The 20,547-nt window shown below is 38.7% G+C and overlaps 1 protein-coding gene across 1 annotated transcript in view; it reads right to left on the bottom strand.

The window, feature by feature from the left end:
* Nucleotides 1-20,547, bottom strand: part of Sorcs1 (sortilin related VPS10 domain containing receptor 1) — a 505,553-nt gene that overhangs the window by 172,122 nt on the left and 312,884 nt on the right. The window contains exon 4 of the mRNA XM_051199684.1: nt 4,429-4,587. Coding sequence (XP_051055641.1) covers nt 4,429-4,587 — 159 coding nt within the window. The remainder of the gene's footprint in view (nt 1-4,428; nt 4,588-20,547) is intronic.

The raw sequence follows: 20,547 nt of genomic DNA, 5'->3' as shown, positions 1-20,547 counted from the left end.
TCACCTCACCACGGTATTTTATGAGTCAGTTCCTTTATGTTTGCCTGAGTTTGACATGAAACTGCATCCAGCAGATGGAAAGCTTGCTCTGGGGCTAAGATCTTAGCGAAGAGCTTGGCAACAGCAGCACTAGCAGCTGTCACAGAGAAAAACTGATGAACAATACTTATATACAACAACAAATGTTCCTCTTCCCTCACATTCGCAGATGCTGGCCAACCAATGCCAACACAGAGCTCTCCTTAGTGCTCATGGCTGCATTTTATAAGCTCTAAAAATTTCAGGGTTTGCAAATAATTGCCATAGCACTGACACCAGTATCACTGACCCCCACACCTGGGGGTCTGATGGTGGCAGGCCACTCCCTTTCCAGATAAATCCCTGCTCCTCACCTCATACCTTGATGTAAGTGTTGAGATACTGAGGTCTTTTCAATTCCTTACACACATCAGCAGATCGTCTAGTTCTACCACATAACTGATTTATCCTTAATTCTCTCTTGAGAAACCAGAGGGAGAAAGACTATTCATGTTCACATGTTCATTTATAAATATCACCATCAAAAGTGAGACTTCCACCAAATTTCATGCAAAGATCCCTTTTCTGTTGTCCCTACAACATCCACACATGAGAACAACTGAATTTTTCTTGTGATAACATTTCTTAAATTACCTGATTTTGAATTGCTCACATTATATAGAATAAAGATTGATTAGGATTCTAAAGCACTGAGAGCAAAAGATTCAAGGCTGTGCTCATAAAATACACCTTTGGTCTAGAGCCTCACAGAAACCCACTCAGCCTCACATTTTGAGAGCTTAACCCTAGAACCCATGGCTCAGAGTACAGCAAGCCTGACCCAACTTTCCAAATGTTTTGAACATTTGCCATTGGGCCAAAGTATGAAAACTAAGACCACCTTCCATGAATCTGTGTGTATTGCAGTAAACTTCACCAACTTTCTGTTTTTGAAAAAAATTTTACACTGTAAATATTACTTTTCCAACTTTATATAATTACCTATGAGATTCTTCTTCCTCTGTTTAGGAGAAAAGTGTGCTCCATAGCTACAGAAATCTGTCCTATCTTTGTTCTACTAGAGTAATCTCTTATAACCTTTAGAGGATATGAACCAAAAAAGGTCAGGAGCCCTTTATCAAGTGAGCTTTGGTTATTAAGTTCATACAACTTTTGCAGCCACTTTGGTTGTACATTAGGGAGCTCCCTACCTATTTAGACATTGTTGTTAGATTAAATCACATGTATAAAGTCATCTAAGGCTACATGAACTAATACTTGATGTCATTTTCTCTAAGCCAACATTTCAACCTAAAAAGATGAGGGGTCTGATACTATTTTCAAACAAATGGAAAGTGCATCTGCAAATACATACATACATACATACATACATACATACATACATACATACATTTAAGATAAACATTTTATTTGAAAATAACAAGAAAAACTATAAGTGACTGAGTTGTGACCACTGCCTAGCTGTCCTCACTCCTCCAGGTTGGTTAAATTTCTGGGCATCTCCTCTAGCATAATTGCAAACATGTTTAGTTATCACTTATCCAAGTGAATCTGGCCTTCATTATTCCTCAGGCATGGGGTGAGGTAATTAACCTAGAGCTGAATTAAATACAATAACAATGGATTAGATGACAGATACCGTGTTCCCTGGGCAGCTCAGTCTTTACCTGTTAATTGCACCAAACACATTGTGGGCTCAACACAAGGAGAAAAATTGTATATTCTGTGAAAGTGTAGCCAGGTTGCTCCAGAAGAAAAAAAAACTACTAATGGTAAACCTTTCTATTTTTAGGCTTAATGTAGTTTTTATTTGACAGTAAGGGAAGCATGGTGTTAATTTGTTTGCTTCAAAATGTCCATGTCACAAGAGACCTTGGGAAATTGCATACTGCCTTCCTTTGCCTTCAGGGAGAACCCCAAACATCAAGACCAGCCCAGACAAAGAGAACCCCAGTGTTAGAGTTTTCTTTCTGACATAAAATGACTTGAGGATGAATGGATTTATTTGGCTTACAATTCCAGGTCACAATTCATCCTTGAGGGAAGTCAAGGCAGGAATCATGGAAGAACAATGCCTACTCACTTACATTTTGGCTCATTCATTGGCTCATGCTTAGCTCACTTTCTTGTAGAGATCAGGATTGCCCTGCTCAGGTTTCACATCGTTCCTGGTGAATTGGCTCTCCCACATCCACAATCAATTAAGGCACTCTCTCACAGACACAGACACAGGCCAATATAATCTGAACAATCTGTCACTGAGCTTCCTTCTTCCTAGGTGTCTCTAGCTTGTCTTGAGTTGATAATAAATCTAGCTAAAACATTTAGTATCCTTTCCAACTAATAGAATATCTTTAAACCTACATAATCTATATAGTAAGGAATACTAAACATGTAGTATAATATGTATGAGGTATATACATGCAGCTGAACACATGTGCTGTACAACTTCACCCAGTTCTTTAGAAAAAATAGGCTTCTTTCATATTGCCATCAAATGGAAAGATCTGTAAGATTAAAGCCTTATGTGGGCACTGAACTCTGAACACACTTTCACTTTTTAAAAGTCACCCCCTGGACAAGACAACACAGCAGTGCACAGAATGGCAAAGATATTCCCCAACCCCACATCTGACAGAGGGCTGATTTCCAAAATACACAAAGAACTCAAGGAGCTAGTTACCAAAACACCAAATAATCCAATTAAAAAGTGGGGTACAGAGATAGAGAATTCTCAATGGAGGAATCTAAAATGGCTGAAAGACACTTAAGAAAGTATTCAGCATCACTAGCCATCAGGGAAACACACATCAAAACAACTCTGAGATACCATTTAACTCCCATCAGAATGGCTAAAATCAAAAACACCAAAGACAGTTTATGCTGGAGAGGATGTGGAGAAAGGGACACACTCCTCTGCTGCTGGTGGGAGTACAAACCTGTACAGCCACTTTGGAGATCAGTATGGCGATTCTTCAGAAAAATGAGAATCAGTCTACCTCAAGATCCAGTATTTCCACTCTTAGGCATATACCCAAAAGATCCACATTCATACAACAAGGAAATCTTTTCAGCTATGTTCATAGAAGCATTATTTGTAGTATCCATAACATGGAAGCAACCTAGATGCCCCTTAACCGAAGAATGGATGGAGAAAATGTGGTACATTTACACAATGGAGTACACTCAGCAGAAAAACACAATGGAATCCTGAAATTTGCAGAGAAATTGATAGAACTAGAATAAATCATTCTGAATGAGGTAACCCTGTCACAAAAAGACAAACACACTTCCAGAAAAGCTAGGAAACAAGGAGGACCCTAAGAGAGACATACATGTTCCCCCAGAGGAGGGGAAAGGGACAAGATCTCCTGAGCAAATTGGGAGCATGGAGGGAGGGAAGAGGAAGTTTGGAGAAAGAGAAGGGGATAAGAGGAGGGGAGGGGAAGACATGAGGGAGCAGGAAGACTGAGTAAGCTGAATTGTAGTGGGATATTCAACACAATACCTAAACAAGAGGAGAAATATGCACATCACAAAATTGACCTCAAATTTGTATCAATAAATGAAAATCCATTCCAACACAAAGTATTCATATCTGTACCACAGGGAATAGTAGAGGAGAATAAGTAAAGAAATACCATAATCGATTTAAGGAGAAATCTGTCACTAGGGAAATGCCCAGAGATCTACAAAAATGAACCCAACTAATAATCTAAGCAATAGTGAAGAGGCTACTTTTAATGTCCTTCCACAGTAATGAGATTGACAACTACCTTTTATATGCCATCTTAGAGCCTTCATCTAGCAGCTGATGGAAGCAGAACCAGACACCCACAGCTAAACCCTGAGCCAAACTCCTGGAATCAAGTTACAGAGAGGGAGGAGTGATGAACAAGGGGTCAATACCAGGCTGGAGAAATCCTCAAAAACAGCTGACTTGAACTAGGGGGACCCCAGACTGATAGCTGGGAAACCAGCATAGGACAGACCCAGACTCTATAGTGCCCAAAGCGAAAATCACTCAACCGTGAACTGTGATTGAGTGCTGTGAACTAAGACACATATCGCCACATTGTAAGTGCATCAGTTCACTTATTTGATGGGATGGTGGCAAACACGGCATCCAAGCTACGTATGGTTCTTCTACACTATCTCACTCGGTATCTCAGCTTTCTTTTGTGTGCTTTATCATGTGTTTGCATAGTTACAATAAGAAACCTGAGATGTTCTCACTGGCGCTGAGTTCAGACTGCTGCACAGAAAAGAAAAACCCAAAGAAAAGAGGAAAAGAAGTCATCACTGAGATGCCAGTCACAGATGGGTACCAAGTGACCTTATCCCTGGCAGCCTTGCACCACTCCGTGAAGAAAGGTTAAGCGTGCTCACCTTCTGGTCTTGACTGTATGCCAGGATCCAATCTTCTTGCTTTGGATGGAAAAGCAAACTCTGAATGTAAAAGTTCAGCCGGTACTTTTGATACGTCGCCCCTTCATCCGAGCTGATCAACAAACTGCTCTCAATCTCCGGGTCTGTGAGTAACATAATCTGCAGTGAAGCAACAGAAAGGGAAGTTTACACATCAATGCATGGCACGTTGACACAAGAAGCCCAAAAACGCAGGCAGAGCGTGGCCGATCAGACAAGGACCTGTACTCTGAAGTGCTGGCTCTCCTATCTCAGACAGCACCACAAAAACACGTGTGTTATCTGAAGAACATAGAGGAACTGGTCAGGGTCAGGAGATGAAATCAGAAGACCATATTTTTCCCCTTTACAGGACTTTTTAGGAGAAACTTTTCTCTTTTTTTGGTTATTTTTCTTTTCTTTTTTAAAAAAAATTGTAAATTTATTTAGTATTTATTTACTTATGTGCATCCATGCACGGACTAAAGCGCAGAGATGGAGGTCTGAGGACAACTTGTGGGTTTTGGTTCTCTCGATCTAATATGTGGGTCTGAGCATAGAACTCAGATTACCAGGCTTGGCATCAAGCACCTTACCTGCTGAGCTACAAAGTTGTCCTCTTAACCTGAAACTTTCCTCCTTTCCCCTTGACCCTAGTAGCCCTTCCTCATGCTGTAACTTGTTCACACTCTCAGGTGTACCAACCTGCTTGTTTGCTGTGCAGGAAAGGAAGACGAAGGAGCTCGGACCCAATGCTTTTCTTTCCTGCCTTAAACTCCTATTTCACATCAACCACACACTGTCATTCTGCCTTTAGCTTCAGTCTATGAGCCTTGAATCAAAGTCTGAGCCCTTGAAAATTTTTAAATGCATATATTTTTGAACTCCACTGCCACTTTTCACTGTTTAGTCTGCTATATCATTTATTCATTTATTTTACTTCTTTCTGCGTCCACTTTACATACGTTTTACAAGAGTCAGGGAATATCTTTTGCTCACAGGTATATTCCCAGAAGCTAGACTAAGTTCAACATGCATCACACACTCTACAAATATCTGCCAAATGAATAAATGAATGGAAAGAAACGAGGGAGTGAGGAAGGGAGAAATGGAGGGGGGGAGGAAAGGAAGAAAGGAGGGAAAGGAAGGAGTGAAGAAGAAAGATAAGGAGGCAGGTTTTAAAAGCACTCCTGTAGACTTAGAAATACGTTTAGAACAGCTTGCCAAGATATGAATGTAAACTCCATAGGAAGCATAGCTGAATGTACTTCTCCATCTCTCACCCATGGGTTATAAATCTATGTAAACTCATAGCTCCAGGTATTTGTTTCAGACTCTCACTGGGATGCCTACCCTTGGCCAGAGCATTCTGAATAACCACAATAGAAGCAAGACGAATGAGCTGCCTTGAGAACTGCTTGCTTTCTCTCACTTTCTGCCTTTAGGAATATGTGATGAAGTATCTCATTCCTAACCCTCTATAGGTCTCCTTGGCTCCATCAAAGTGTGCACCTAACATTTACAGACAGCACACCTTAATGCTACCCATCAATGTCTTCCCTGTCAGCTTATTAATTGGTAATCTCTCAATCTGGTTCAGTATGAAAGATGTGCTCAATGTATGGGTATGTGATGGAAGATCACAGCAGCCTGGATCTAGCAGTAAGCAAGGGAGGGAGGAAGGAAGGGTTGGGAGAAGGAAGGAGAGGAAGAGAAAGGGGGAGAGGAGGGAGGGAGGAAGAGAGAAACAAAGATAGGGAGATAAATTGGATCATGATATAAAGGGGCAGAACATTAGGCAAATGCATACTGCCTCTCATTTTGGAGGCACTCATTTTGAACTTCATAATAGTTCATGTCACCTTTGAAAGTGATATGATGCTACTATACATGGTGCAAGGAATGCATAATAATAATTGTACTGCTGGATTCTGTCTCTGTTATTCAGGACGAACAGGGCTTTGTCATTCTTCTTCTGGAGAAGAAAAAAGATTGGAAAAGAATGCTGTGGATGTTAGCTGCACCCCAGACAAGAGAGAAAGTGGCAACCATATAGTCTGATGTCTCTCACATAGCATGAAACACTGCCTAATGTCCATAAATTCTGACAGAAGTTGTGAGTTTGTCTTCCTCATGCTCACCAAACAGACAGCTTCCTCAATTTGATGACTGACATGAGGCCATTAGGTAATTTGCTAAGTACAAACTCATATGGCTTCATTAAAATCTAGTGCATGCTATAAACAAGGGCATTTAGATAGCTCCTAAATGGACAGAAATATTTCCAGGTGATTTCATATTTATTAGTGCATAAAAAGGGTGTTATATTTCAAGACACAAATATACCATCAAATGATCATTCTGTCTTATGTCCCTAAACACAATTAACAATAAAGTGTAACAAGCTCTTTTCCTACTGCCTGGAATTTATTTTCATGGTATTACAAAAAGGCCCTTCTTTACAATCATCATTTTCTCTAGCCACGTGTTGCTGTCCCCACTTCCTCTTTTCCTGGTTCCTGGTTAACTAGAATAAACTCTGTGTTCTCATTTCACACCTTGCTTCTCTTAACATGCAAACAAAGGAAACTCAAATCAAGACTATGAAATACCACTACATGAAACTGAATTTTATTTATTGTTTATCAAAACTAATTTAATACATATGCATACTCTAGATTCACAAGGCTATACAAAATTATGTTGCATTCCCCTGTAGCATTAGAAAGAAGCTGGAATATTTCAGATAATTTTTGATACATGGATATTTGTTATCTTGGTTTTGCTCCTGTCAAACCAAAATAAGCAGACTAAAACCCCATCTTCTCTCTTTAGTATTCCCTTGCAACCTTATATTTGGAAATTTACATACTGGAACTGTCAGAAGGACAGGTGATCCCCAGTAATGACAGCAAGTCTGGATGACATAGGCCAGTTTAAGCCCAAATATTCCCCCAAACAAACAGATTAGTATGCAGCTACCTTTGTCTACCCACTTGGGTTTAAATCATCCTAACAATTTAATGAGATCTTAATTGATGGGAGATGTCATTCTGTAAATATATTTCTCTTATTGGTTGATGAATAAAGAACTGTTTGGCCAATAAGGCAGTATGATAGGTGGGACTAGGAGACAAGTGGATTCTGGGAAGTGTAGGCAGAGTAGCACTCTTCCTGTGATTCCAGGGAGGAGAGGGCATAAATGAGGTATTCTACAATGAGAAAAGACCATGTATAAATATATAAATTAGAAGTTATGGGTTAATAATTAAGACAGAACTAGCCAATAAAAAGCCTAAGCCATCAGCCAATAGTTTCATAACTAATACAGTGTCCCTGCATTTATTTGGGGCTTTCAAGGGCTGTGGGACCAGCTGGGGCAGAAAGCTCAAAGAACACATAATATGTATTTGTCACTCTGATTTACTGATCCATAGCTACATACTACATCACAAAGTCTGATTTGCATTCATATTTTTATTTAAAACTATGGCATATGTAATTTTGTAAAAGGTTGCAAGCATACAAGTAAGTGCACAATTTTGACAAAGACATGTACAACATATTTTAATTCTTTAATCATAACCTTCAAATAATTGGGGTGTAGTTAGTATAATGATTGGAATGTATTGCACCCTTAATGAGTTGCTAAATGATTACTGAAACCTTTTTATTTTGGCCTTAAATTCTTTCATGGTTTCACCTCAAATGAACTAAGATTTGTCTTCCTATTTTGTCAATTACAAAAAGTAAATAAATTAATAAGCAATTAAGTAATCAAGACCTACAGAGAGAAGTTTTGACATACATGAAAAAAATACATAATAAATATAATTCAGCCTTCTGACACAGGTGGTATTGCTGGTCCAAAAAAAAGTTCTTTTGTCTTCTCAGGAAAGTGTTCTAAATGTTAATATTTTCAAAATGGTTATATTCACACCAATGAATAATTTTCCAAAATACCAGATATCATTTCTCATTTTACTTATTTATCTAATCATTTATCTGTTACCTGTTTAATTATGTATTGATGGGGGATATCCTGTAAATATGTTTTTCTTACTGGTTGGAGTATAAAACACTGTTCAGCCAATAGAGGCAGGAAGATAGGCAGGACTAGGAGACTAGGAGAATTCTGGGAAAGGTAGGCAGAGAAGCACTGGAAGGAGCTGCCATGGAGGAACCATGAAGATAGTACATGCCAGGCATTCTCCTGTAAGATAAGGCCATATAGAAATGCATAGATTAATAGTTACGGCTTAATAATTAAGACAGAGCTAGTGTATAAGAAACCCTAGTCATTGGCCAACAGATTAATAATTAATATGTCTCTGTGTGCTCATTTGGGGCAAGGCAGCTGCGGGACTTGGCAGGACATAGAACCTCCACTAACAATGTATCTATCTAGATTTATTTTTGTGCGCTGATGTGTGTGTGTGTGTGTGTGTGCGCGCGCGTGTGCGTGCGCGTGCATGCACATCTGTGTATGAAGAGCCACAGAACAATAAATGTGTCTATTGTTATCTAATTTTCGAGGCAGTGACTTACACTAAACCTGGCATTGAATAATCAGGTCAGATTGGCTGGGCTGCAAGCCCCTGGGATGCTCATGACAACACCTTCCAGTGCTATAACTGCAGGTACATATTGCTGAATTAAGCTTTTAGGGTGAGTGCCAAAATCCTGAACTCAGACCCTTATGCCTGGGCAGCAAGTAATTTATCCACTGAGCCATTTTCCCTTAGACTGTATTTCTTTAAAATGGTCAATGATTCTTGTTTTCAACTTGGTCAAGATGGCTCTCAACCCTTTCCTGGCTCCTCATGTGTCTTCAAATGAGAGGTAAGTTTAATCTTCTTTCTAGCTAACGAGATACATATGCTTTCAGTCATGAATCCTATCTTTTTGCCCTCCCAACAGTAATTCTCTGGGGAATGGACTCTTCCTGAGACAAAGCTTATTCCATATCAGGTCCACATCTTTGTGAACAAACTGACGGATGTACAAATAATGAATGAATCATTTATCATGTGCCTTCTACTGAACATAACCCAGAGTCCCCGCAGAGTTAGGAGTTCAATCCTCTCACAGTCTCTTCTGCTCTGCTTGGACAGGAGCAGGGTAGACAGGAGGAAGAGATTACTCTGAACAGGAGTAATTGGTCTCTCTGTTCAGATGGACTTGGGGTGATTAGCACCCGTTTACCTATGCTTTGCAGGGCATGCAGACGTGGCACTGACTGCATGTGGGATGAATTGTTTTCTATAGGAAGTCAATAACTGCTATGCGGGCCTCTGCAATCCAGCTATAAGCAATCATTCATCTTCAGAGAGAGGAAGAAACTTTATTTGCTTTCCTTAGAGGTGACAAATGAACATGAAATACAATTTATAGATTTCAAATACATCACTTCTTTCTTATTTTTGGTAGTATTCCCTCTGACAGCTTAGTGTAGTCAAAAATTGAAGGTGGCCCAGCAAGATTGCTCATTGGGTAAAGGTGCTTGCCATTAAGCCTGACTACATGAATCTGATACCTGAGTGGAAGGAGACAAATGTTTCCCAATGATGCCCTCTGAATGTCATACCTGTGCCCTGGCATGTGCGTGTCCATAAGCACATGCATACAAATACAAAAATTGTCATAAAATTAAATGTATCTTTACTCCTTTGCTCTAGATTCACCATATGGCTCTATGACATAGTTTCAAAACTTGGCAGATAGCGTTACGATCCTTCCAGGTATCTACTGTGGCCTGTGTTGCCATGGAAATGTTATTATTATTTAGTTTTACAATTTTCACCTAGGTATGCTGCTTTGGAATTTGACCATCCACCTGCTTAGATAAAGCAGAGCTAAGAAGGGGAGTATCAACACTTCTAGGTATGATAGTTTTATAATTTCTTTGATCTTAATATAAACAGCATTGTTTATGTATTATGCATTACTTGCCTCTTCCTTTGTCTGCTATTTGTCATTTACAGGCTAGACTCAATACTAATGTTGCTTCTGAGTAATATCAGTCTTGCTTCTCTCAAGACTTAGCTCCAAATAACCACATCACAGGTGCATAACAAATGAATTTCATAATGACCCTGACAATGACAAAGTGGTAAAGACAGCCAGTGGACACTCTGTTTTCCTCTAGCACAAATATTTTCTCTACAAATGAAACAAGAGGCCCGTTGCAAGCCTCTGGCCTGGAAATTAAAAACAAATTAAGCAAAATGTAATCAGAGCAAGGAAGTAATTTGCTGACCAATGTGGGTGGAAAAACTGCCTATTCCCTGTGTGGGATCAGCATCATCCTACTCAATAGCTGAGGGTGAGGGCGGTAAGTATTTATCCATTGACAGCTCTTTGTAGGACAGCACTGGTGAACATTACATCCCATCCCAGAATGACCAAGGAAAGGAAAGTCACTGAAGCTGAAATAATAGTGAGCGAAGGGGAGGAAGGTGACCAAAGGAAGAAAGCCTCGACCACATATGCTCTGACAGAAGAAAGTCTATAGTAAAACAGTGGCCGCACAAACACTTGCCCTACATTGTGTCCTCTCAGCCCAGTAAAGCTTGCACAATGACCATCTTTGTTCATTCACACAAAATAGTGCGATTCGATGCTAAGCGATGAAGACAGCATTTTTGTAATAGGCTATCTACTTGTAACCTGAGAATCTGCTGGAAAACTTTGGCATTATATTCTGAAGTTTATCCTGTGAGTTTACTACTTTTTTCCTTGTGGATAAAGTTTGAATTTTTTAGGAAAAATAGTTTTCAAGCAGCACTCACGCTTAGTCCTCCTCGTGTGTCTTCATTGCATATTGGGAGACCCTTTCCATTCTCACTACATGTAACAATAATGAGAATTCTTTCTATAAAAAACTTAATAATGAAACCTCCCAGAATACACAAGAGATATGCAAGTTCACCAGAAATGTCAAGGTCTGTGGTATACTCCTGGAAAGACAGTTCAGGGAGGAGAATTATATAGGACATCCTAGTTTAGGTCCCATGAGATAACTGCACACAATCCTCTCCCTTGAGACTCTTACAGAATCCCAATTCTGGACGAGCGTGTCACCCACTGTGAGGCTTTTCTCCCATTTCTGGGTACTATGCTGGCCCTCTATTAAGGGGATGCACACACACATACAGGCAAGGTATTGAGTAGGGTCGAGCATACAGAGGCATGTCTTCAAGAAGAGATAGGACTAAGTCTGATTCTGTTACAAGACATCATGGATGTATGTTCTCCTTACTGAGGGAGAAAGAGGATGATTTTAGGAAAGAAGCTTGATACTCTGAAAAACTGAGAACACTATCATGTACTCTACAGTAACTGTTACTATTGTAGACTTGAGACCAGATACCTGGATTTTAAATTTTTCTGTCATGTGTCTCTATAGTGCTATGGACATATAGCTTATTCAATATTTGGGGCCTCTTTCGCCTCTACAAGGGCAGTGACAATAAGCAAGTTGGTATTTACTGAGCATGAGTAAGGATGGAAAAATACAGGCTAACTCTCCAATGACCCCAGGAAGTTAGAAGTTTAAAAACACTATCTAAAAAGCCCTAAATGCCTTAAATTCCAGACCCTGTAAATAGGCGAAAGGTCTAGGAGTCCTCGCAAATGCAGACCTCCAGTACTATAGAAAACTGATTGGTCTATAAAGCATAGGCTTGGATGATTTAAAATGATTGGTCTACAAAATATAAAATGGTTTAAATTGATTTGCCTGCACTGCACGGGCTCTTGATGCCTTGATGCTATGAGATGATTGAATTACAATGTGCAGGCTTTGTTGTAAACCCTATAAAAGCTGTCTCAATTCTGTACTTGGGGTCCTCAGTCCTCTACCCCTGAATGGCATATGACTGTGGACCCCAGTGCACTTGGAATAAACAAGTCCTCTTGGATTTTGCATCAAGACCACTTCTTGTGAGTGATTTGGGGTGTTGCCTTTCCTGAGTCAGAGCGTGAAGAGTCAGAGCTCTGCGGGTCTTTCACATATACTTGGGGCACCACGTTACAACAGAAAGCAAGTATTCCAGTTAATTGTACTAAAATTAATACTACGTCTGATAGACCTCGTTATGTCTATTTGACAGGTAAGGAGATGAGGCTCAGAGCAATTAAGTGTCTCACTTAGTGTCACACAAATAGCAGCAGGCACCCTAAGGCACACAATGCTCCTATTTGTATGAGTATATACAGGATCACCTCATAATGAATGGTAAATTTAAAGGACATATTCGGATGAAAGAAAGAAAGAAAGGAATTACTTGATTTCTAGAAAAGAGAGCAGGAAGGACGAGGAAGAAAGGGAGGGAAGGATAAGGGGGAATAATATTGCCTACTGGGATACAGAAGGAATAACAAGAAAGTGGGTACAAAGTTATAGGAGACTCAATAACAAGGTGTTAGCTATTGCATGGTATTACATCCAAAACAAGACAGCCCTGAAGAAAAGACGTGGGATCATCAATATAAAGCTAAATACCCAACCTTCACTCTTATCAGAATCCCCACAATTGCCTGGCCTCTTTCCTTCTTGTCTTTTAAGTATTTTTCTTCTCATGAATGATTTTATGTTTTCTCATGAAAATGGGTAAGAAAGAAACAATAGAAACAGAAAAAGCTTTGACCAAATGATTGCATAGATAACAAAAGATATACATCCCCCAAGTCTAGCTCTTAAAGAAGCAGATGCTAAAGCTGGTAAGAATCATTGTTAGTGTAACTGTTTTCCTAATCGATGTATCCTGTGTGTAATTTACATTTGAAAAACATAGTCTCATTTTGCTGGGGACATGACTATTATTGAATAAAAAAAAACAGGTAATATGTGATATCAATGGGTAAGATTGTATTATCTAGTTTACAAAATCTAAGCATGGTATTTTAAAGCAAAATGTACAAGCTCAGGGGACATTTTTATTACTGTCACCATAGAAACCAATTAAATACCTTGGGAATATTTGAGCTACCTTAAAATTTCCAGGATTACTGATGGTCCTTTTTTTCAGAGGTAATCAGAACACACTTCCATGGTCATTACAAGCTCAGAGTAACCTGTATTTTCAATCCCCAAATCTATAAATGCCAACAGGCTGCATCATTTAAAAATGTTAGTTGCTTTTAGAGGGAACCATGGTGACAGAAGAAACAAGCATTTGTCTTATTCGCTCATGGGAAACTTAATGATGAGAAATCTATTTATTCCACAAGAAATGATGAAGGAGCGGAAGAGATATAGGTATACTTTAATACCGAGTTAGGTAGGGACAACACCATTTTTGGTAAACTCTCAAGGTGTGCACTTGATTTTAGTTTGAGTAAATGTCAAGTTGAAAGTCAGGAAATGGAAAGAAAAAGCCGACACTAATAAATCAGATCTGAAAATCAGTCACTAGAATGTACCCACCTTCTTTGTTCCTTGCTCTGGTGGCAACAATGTCCTGATAAGTGTGTTTTCGTTTTACTTGCATTAGAGCACAGTGGTAAAGCGGCAGATATACCAGAGTGTATTGGAGAAGATTAAAGAGGCTTCAGCGGCATGGGGTCTTGCTAATGTATCTGGCTATTAAAGCTTTCCTGAAAAGACTATGGAGATCACCAGGGGTTTCTCTCAGAGAGGGTCCTGGGATTAGCAGAGTGAGAATCCCTTCTGCTGCTCCTCAGTGGGGCTCCTTGGATGATGTGGCAATGGTGGATCATTCAGCAAAAAAAAGCCTCCTGCTAACGAGGCGGTCTAGTTCATGTGAAATTCCCCTTCCTCCTTCAGTTATTTAATGACAGGCATTTGATCATCTCAAGTTGTTGTTGAGAGGAAATGAAGAGCCAATGTGCTTAATGGCCATGTGGCTGAGGATAATCGAGCATTATCTGCCTCTTTTTCATTCTTCCTTTCCTAAGAGAAGCACCCAGTAAGGATGTAAAACTGTTATCTGAAGAAGTTATGTTCTGTGATTGCATTACAAAATATGTCAGTGTCTTAGGCTAATTTCATCTTCCAGAAGATCACAAATGGTGTGGAATATTTTAAAAGAGGGGAATATCTGTTTTACAAATACATTGTTTTGTAATATAGTACTTCAGACTAGTGTTTTAAAAGCAAGCTTTTTTTCTTCCTCATGATTTGTGGTTCAAGAATCTAGGAGGAACCCAGCTGGGCAGTTAAGTGTCATACCTTCGTGCCATCAGGTATGGTGGTACTCACTTTTGACATGATTTCTTCATACAAATAGATTTATTTGGTAGTCGGGGTTCTTAGCATACTAAATGATTCTTCATGAAGGTATTGGCAGTGCAATTTAATTCTAAGAATTCTAGTCTGTTTTAAGCTTATACAGGAGTGTTTTCAGGACAAGGTTCATTGTCATGATGGAGAGAGTAAGTATCTATAAAGATAACTACTGTCTGAAAACTTGTTTGGTCTTTATTTAGGAACAGCTGTGAGTGTATAGAAGACAGGTCAGAGTGGGACTTGTTTTAATGCATTATGGACAAGGCATGTCATATATTGCTCTGGGAATTGCTAGCTTATTCCTTGTGGTGGTTCACTTTCATTATTAACTTGACGTGGTACAGAATGACTAGGGAAGGAAGTCTCAACAAAGAATAGTGTAATTAGGTTTGCCTATGTTTTTCTCAATAGAGAATTAATTTGCCTTAAATTCAGGGGAGGAATGAGACACCTGTTCACTGTGGGTAGCTCCATTACCTAGGCAGTGGATTCTGAACCGTGAGAGAGGGGAGAAAGTGAGTTGCACACTAGCATCCATGCTCTCTGTTTCTCATTACCGTCTGACCAGCTCTCTAAGTTCCTGTCACTGTGACTTTCTTGCTTGGATGAATTCGTATTCAGAACCATGAGCCAATACTAACCCTTTCACCATTAAGTTACTTTTGTTAGAATATTTTTACCACAGATACTGGAAATGATCCAAGACATCCCTTTCACACAGCACACTTATTATCCTTGGTGTAGAGTTTGGATTGTATGTTTTAACACTTGGAGCCCAGCTAGTGGTATTGCGTTGGAAGTTTGTGGAACCTCTAAGAAAGTGGGGTTCCTGTCAGAGTCCCTGGCTCTCTGCTTCCTTGTGTGCACTCCAGCTGTCCATGAACTTCACCATGACTTCCCCATTGTGGATTGTACTCTTCCTAACAGTAAGCTAAAGCAAATCTTTCTTCCTTTAAATTGTTTTTGTCAGGTATTTAGTCTTGGTGACATAAAATTAACTAATACATTCTGCTGACATTTGTGGTTCAGGGAAAAGTATCAGTCATTCCAATGGCAGGAAGATTTAGTGGGCTTAGATGTACCTCTGTTTGTAGAGTGTTTGCCTACCATATATAGTCCCCTGGGTTTGATCCCAGCACCAAATAAAGCAGACATGGTAGTTTGAGCCTGTAATTCCAGTGGTTGGGAACTGGAGGCAGAGAGATCACAAGTTGAAGATAATACTCAACTATATAGGGAATTGGAGGCTGGCCTAAGCAAGAGGCTCTGTGAAAGCAAACAAACAACCACAAAAACATTTCTTACATGTCAGCATTATAAAATTGCATTCCAAATGAAGTTGCTAGATAAATAGAACAAATGTTTAAGAAATAGTAACCATGTTTCATTAAGGAAAAAAAATCATAAATCTATGGTCTTTCTTAAATGTTCATCTTTTCTCAAAACTCAAGATTGTGAGAGTATATTTCAAATAATTCCTTTTACTGTTGCATGGTAATGTTTCCTGGGACTACGGATATACTTGTATGACTATGAAACAATCTTGTCTACTTCTGTTCAAACATTTTCCCCCATCCCCAAACTTAACACTATGCACTAGGCTTCCATAAACTCCAAAGAAAACTGTCTTTGATCTTCCACATAAATAGTTATACTGATGAGATATTATAACAAGTGATTATTTTTATTCATTTTTGAAGACACATCTGTCTTAACACTAATTTATAGTGTTAGGAAAATCATGTAAAATATTAAGTTCAACACAATGAATCTTCCTTGAGGAACACAAGGAATTATTAAGTGTGGATATCTGTGCTAAAATTTTAAAGTTTTGTCACTTTACTCTCCTTATTTTTACTTGGTAAATTCAAAAAAAAAAAAAAAAAAAAAGAACAACAGTTAGCATTCCAGAAGTGTTGACAAAGCATTTCCAAAATGAACTCAGAAAAAATATAGTTCAATGTAATACCACTAAGCAAGAAAAAAATGATCACTAATATTTTTATGTTTCATTTTGTTTTTCTTCCTTATGTTTGTTCCTATGTGTATATAAAATAACACTGCAACCATTTGCCGTGAAATTAAATATTCTCTTGTATTATTTCAAGGGGTTATATATTTTGATTTCATAAATATGCCAGCATATAATTAATTAATCACTATTAATAGACATTTTCTGATGGACATAAAATATTATGACTTGGTAAGAATGAATATTTTTGTACATCAATTATTATTTTTCCAAGTCATGGAAGTGGAATTAATGTTTAAAAGAGTATGAATATGAGTTTTGTAACCTATTTTGATATATGTCATCTAATGATTTATAGGAAGGAAGGAAATTACAGATATGTAGGTTATTATTCAGGACTTTAGAACATACATCCTATGGTTTTGATCTTTTTTGAAATAAAGCTTCTAGGTGACTGCAGGAAACTGTGCAGTTTCTGTGAGTATGTATGGGTTTCACTCATGCTAGAGAAGCTTTATCTTTCTTCTTTTCTCCTTTTCACATTTTGGCTGTTTGCCTATCATCTCTCAAATACAGTCCTCTGATAGTATGATGAATGAAAATGGCCCCCATGGGCCCATAGGGAGAGGCACTATTAAGAGGTGTGGCCTTGTTGGGGTAGGTATAGCCTTGTTGGAGGAAGTGTGTCACTGGGGATAAGCTTTGAGGTTTCAAATGCTCAAGCCAGGTCCAGTGACTCACTCTCTCTTCCTGATGCCTTTAGATCTAAATGTAGAACTTTCAGATACCTCCAGCACCATTCTGCCTTCAAGCTACTATGCTTCCCACCATGATGACAACCCCAATTAAATGTTTTCCTATATAAGAGTTGCCATGGTCATGGTAACTAGGACAGATAGTTACCAGATCATGTGCTTCGTCCAGTTAAAATTAGAGGCACTTTTCTTTATTTACTTTTACTGCTGTTTATGCACAGTTTCTATTTTCAATTACACCTTGGGGGGAAGGCCATAAAGTAATGCTCTATAACTATTCTTCCCATATACACACAGGAGACCCCCACTGCCTATTTCAAGCCTGAAACGATTAAAAGAATAGAAATTCTCATGTGCACAGCATTGCAGCGGCTGTGGACTGAGGAAAACGGTCATAGTGAAACACATTTTTTTTTTTTTACTATTTACTACATCATCAATCCACAAACTTCTTTTTCTCCACTTATCATAAATTGTAAGATGTTAAAAACAGTTCATTGCATAAGAAATTAACATTTGTCAAATTGACATTTAAGAATATTTTACACTCATATGACATTTTTTTCATTTAAGAATTACACAGACCTTCATAAACATTGATGAGGATGTTCCATCTGGAAATAGAAGCAAATCTCAAGAAACTAAAACTAGGTACAGGGTGCTGTCATTTCCCTAAGAAGATTACAGAATATCCTTGTAATTTCCAGAGCTCACATTCAGGCCTAGTTCCTACATCATACAATAAGAAGGCCACTTGCCAAATGATCATGGCCTTTTTGTGTTATTAAAAATCACTGAAGAATACATAAAATAAACATAGGTTCACTCATGCATTGCATTTATTTCATAAATTACAGACTACATGAATCTGCTTTACCTTCAAAAACATTTTATGAAAAACAGGAATAGCCCTCAAAGATAAAAATTTTTATAATCCATTAAGATTTTTTTAAAGAGAAGTGTGAGTTTTGGAATATAGATATTTTGGGGAGAAAGGTTTCATGTCTTGTGGATTGGCCAGATGTTCACCATTTGACTGCTAATTTCTTCTTTTTTAACCACAATTTTCTTGAGTAATCTTTAGCACCAAGTGACAGCCCCAATACTGAACTGACAGAAATCAGAGTGTGAAGGAAACACTATGATTTACAACTGGTACACAGGTGACCACTGACACAGAGACAACAAATGCTAAACAAAAGAATGTAGTAAGCTGTAATTATTGGCATTCAAGTTGTATAGAACATAAGAAAGTTTCTCCTGCTGTGAGAGGAGATACACAATAGACCATTTGGAACGACAATGAATTTTCAATTTGAAGTTTGAATACGTGTGTGTGTGTGTGTGTGTGTGTGTGTGTGTGTGTGTGTGAGTGAGACTGTCAATGATTTCATGACATATAACTGAGATCGGGAAGGCACAAGATGCATGCATACATTGCCTATGTGAGTAGGAAGTTCCTCAGTATGTCAAAGGTAAGACAAAGCAGTTTATAGCCAAATTCAGAGAAATTTTCTTATCGTGCAAACGTTTCTGGGTATGAGTGACTGCAGGAACGATTTATTCCAAGCGATAGATAAACGCTTATGTATCTTTCACTTCTACTCTTACACTTAGTATAGTCATACACTTAGTATAGTCAAGGTAAAGTGAGAAGACAGACAACAGCACTGTAATCACCAGAAATTTCTGCAAGTCATACACTCACTTGCATTTTGTCTTTTACTTGATATGAAAAGCCTGTGCTCAAAGCATCCCTAGTTAACTACCCCAGATGGCTTTACCTACTAAGTGACTTTTTAGTTGAGATGCACATGTGGCCTGAGATTACAGATTTCCCTGAATGCTGCTCCTGCCCAGCCACGTGATCCTTAGCATCATTTATCATGCCAATCATTTACTGCAGAAATCACATTTTGTTGATATTAAATGGAATCAAAACAAGGTATAGAGATAGCATTTCCTAAGCACAATGAGTGGTTTTAACATAATAGAAATCGTACCGTAGCTGTGAGGAATACCAAAATAAAGGGGGGAGGGGGATGAAGTCTTTGGTTATAAAAGTATCTTAAAGATGCTCTGAAGCAGGGGCTGGGATGATGGCTCAATGGTTTTAAGTGTACAGGCTGTTCTTCAAAAGGTCCTGAGTTCAATTCCCAGCAACCACATGGTGGCTATCAGCTGTACTGAGATCTGATGCCCTCTTCTGGCCTGTATACATGTGTACATGATAAATAAATCTTTAAAAAGAAAAGCTGCTCTGAAGCAAAAAGAGATACTGCTTGTCACATGTACTCAAGGCAGGAATTTTCCCCTCACAAGGTGATTTTTTTAGTACTAACATTCCTAAGAACAAACTTTGAAGATTAGCAATTAATCTTTCTGGCTCAACATACGGTTAAGTAACTGTTAACACTGGATCTAGAATTTACAGCTGTAGATCAAAATAAGTATTTCTAATATGATCTGTGAGAACTAGATACTACTAAGAGTGGTACTGGAATGTATCAGACAAGAACATGCTGTCAGTAGCTTGGGGATGTGAGAAGCTCTGATGCTAATGGCCCCTCCCCTCTGTGGAGAGATAACAAGAGGCCCTCACTGTGATAACACAATATGTGTGGCAACATCCTTACAATCATGGATTTTTCCATTATCCATGGTTCTTGGAGGTGAAGGTGGAGCAAGATGTTAGCTGCGTTTGTTAAAGTTATCCAAGGAGATTAGGTTAAGAACATAAGTTGCAACTCCAGCATTAATGAAGTAGTCTAAATGCAGATACAGGCAAAGGGGAGTCAGCCTCCAGAGAGGTAGTGGAGAGGGTGATGTTGAGTGCACAGGAGACTGGAGGGTTGGTGGAATTCACTTAATGTCCAAGAGCCCATATCTTCCCATTTTAAAATACTATATTTAAACAAAGATAGTTTCTAGCCTTCCTTTCAGCTCAAACTTTGTATAAATTTTTCTGTGTTAAAACATATATTCGGCTTGGGTTGTAGAAACATCAAACTTTAGTGTATCAAACCCCATACACCAAATATTACATGTCACAGGAAGCTGTTTTTCACCATCATGTGGCGGTGGATTGTGGCATTAGGCCCCTATATTCTGTTTCTATATGG

The sequence above is a fragment of the Phodopus roborovskii genome, unplaced genomic scaffold, assembly GCF_943737965.1.
Source record: "Phodopus roborovskii unplaced genomic scaffold, PHOROB, whole genome shotgun sequence".
In the NCBI taxonomy this organism is placed as follows: Eukaryota; Metazoa; Chordata; class Mammalia; order Rodentia; family Cricetidae; genus Phodopus; species Phodopus roborovskii.
Note: the sequence above shows the minus strand (reverse complement) of the source record. Positions and strands in the feature narration are given on the sequence as shown.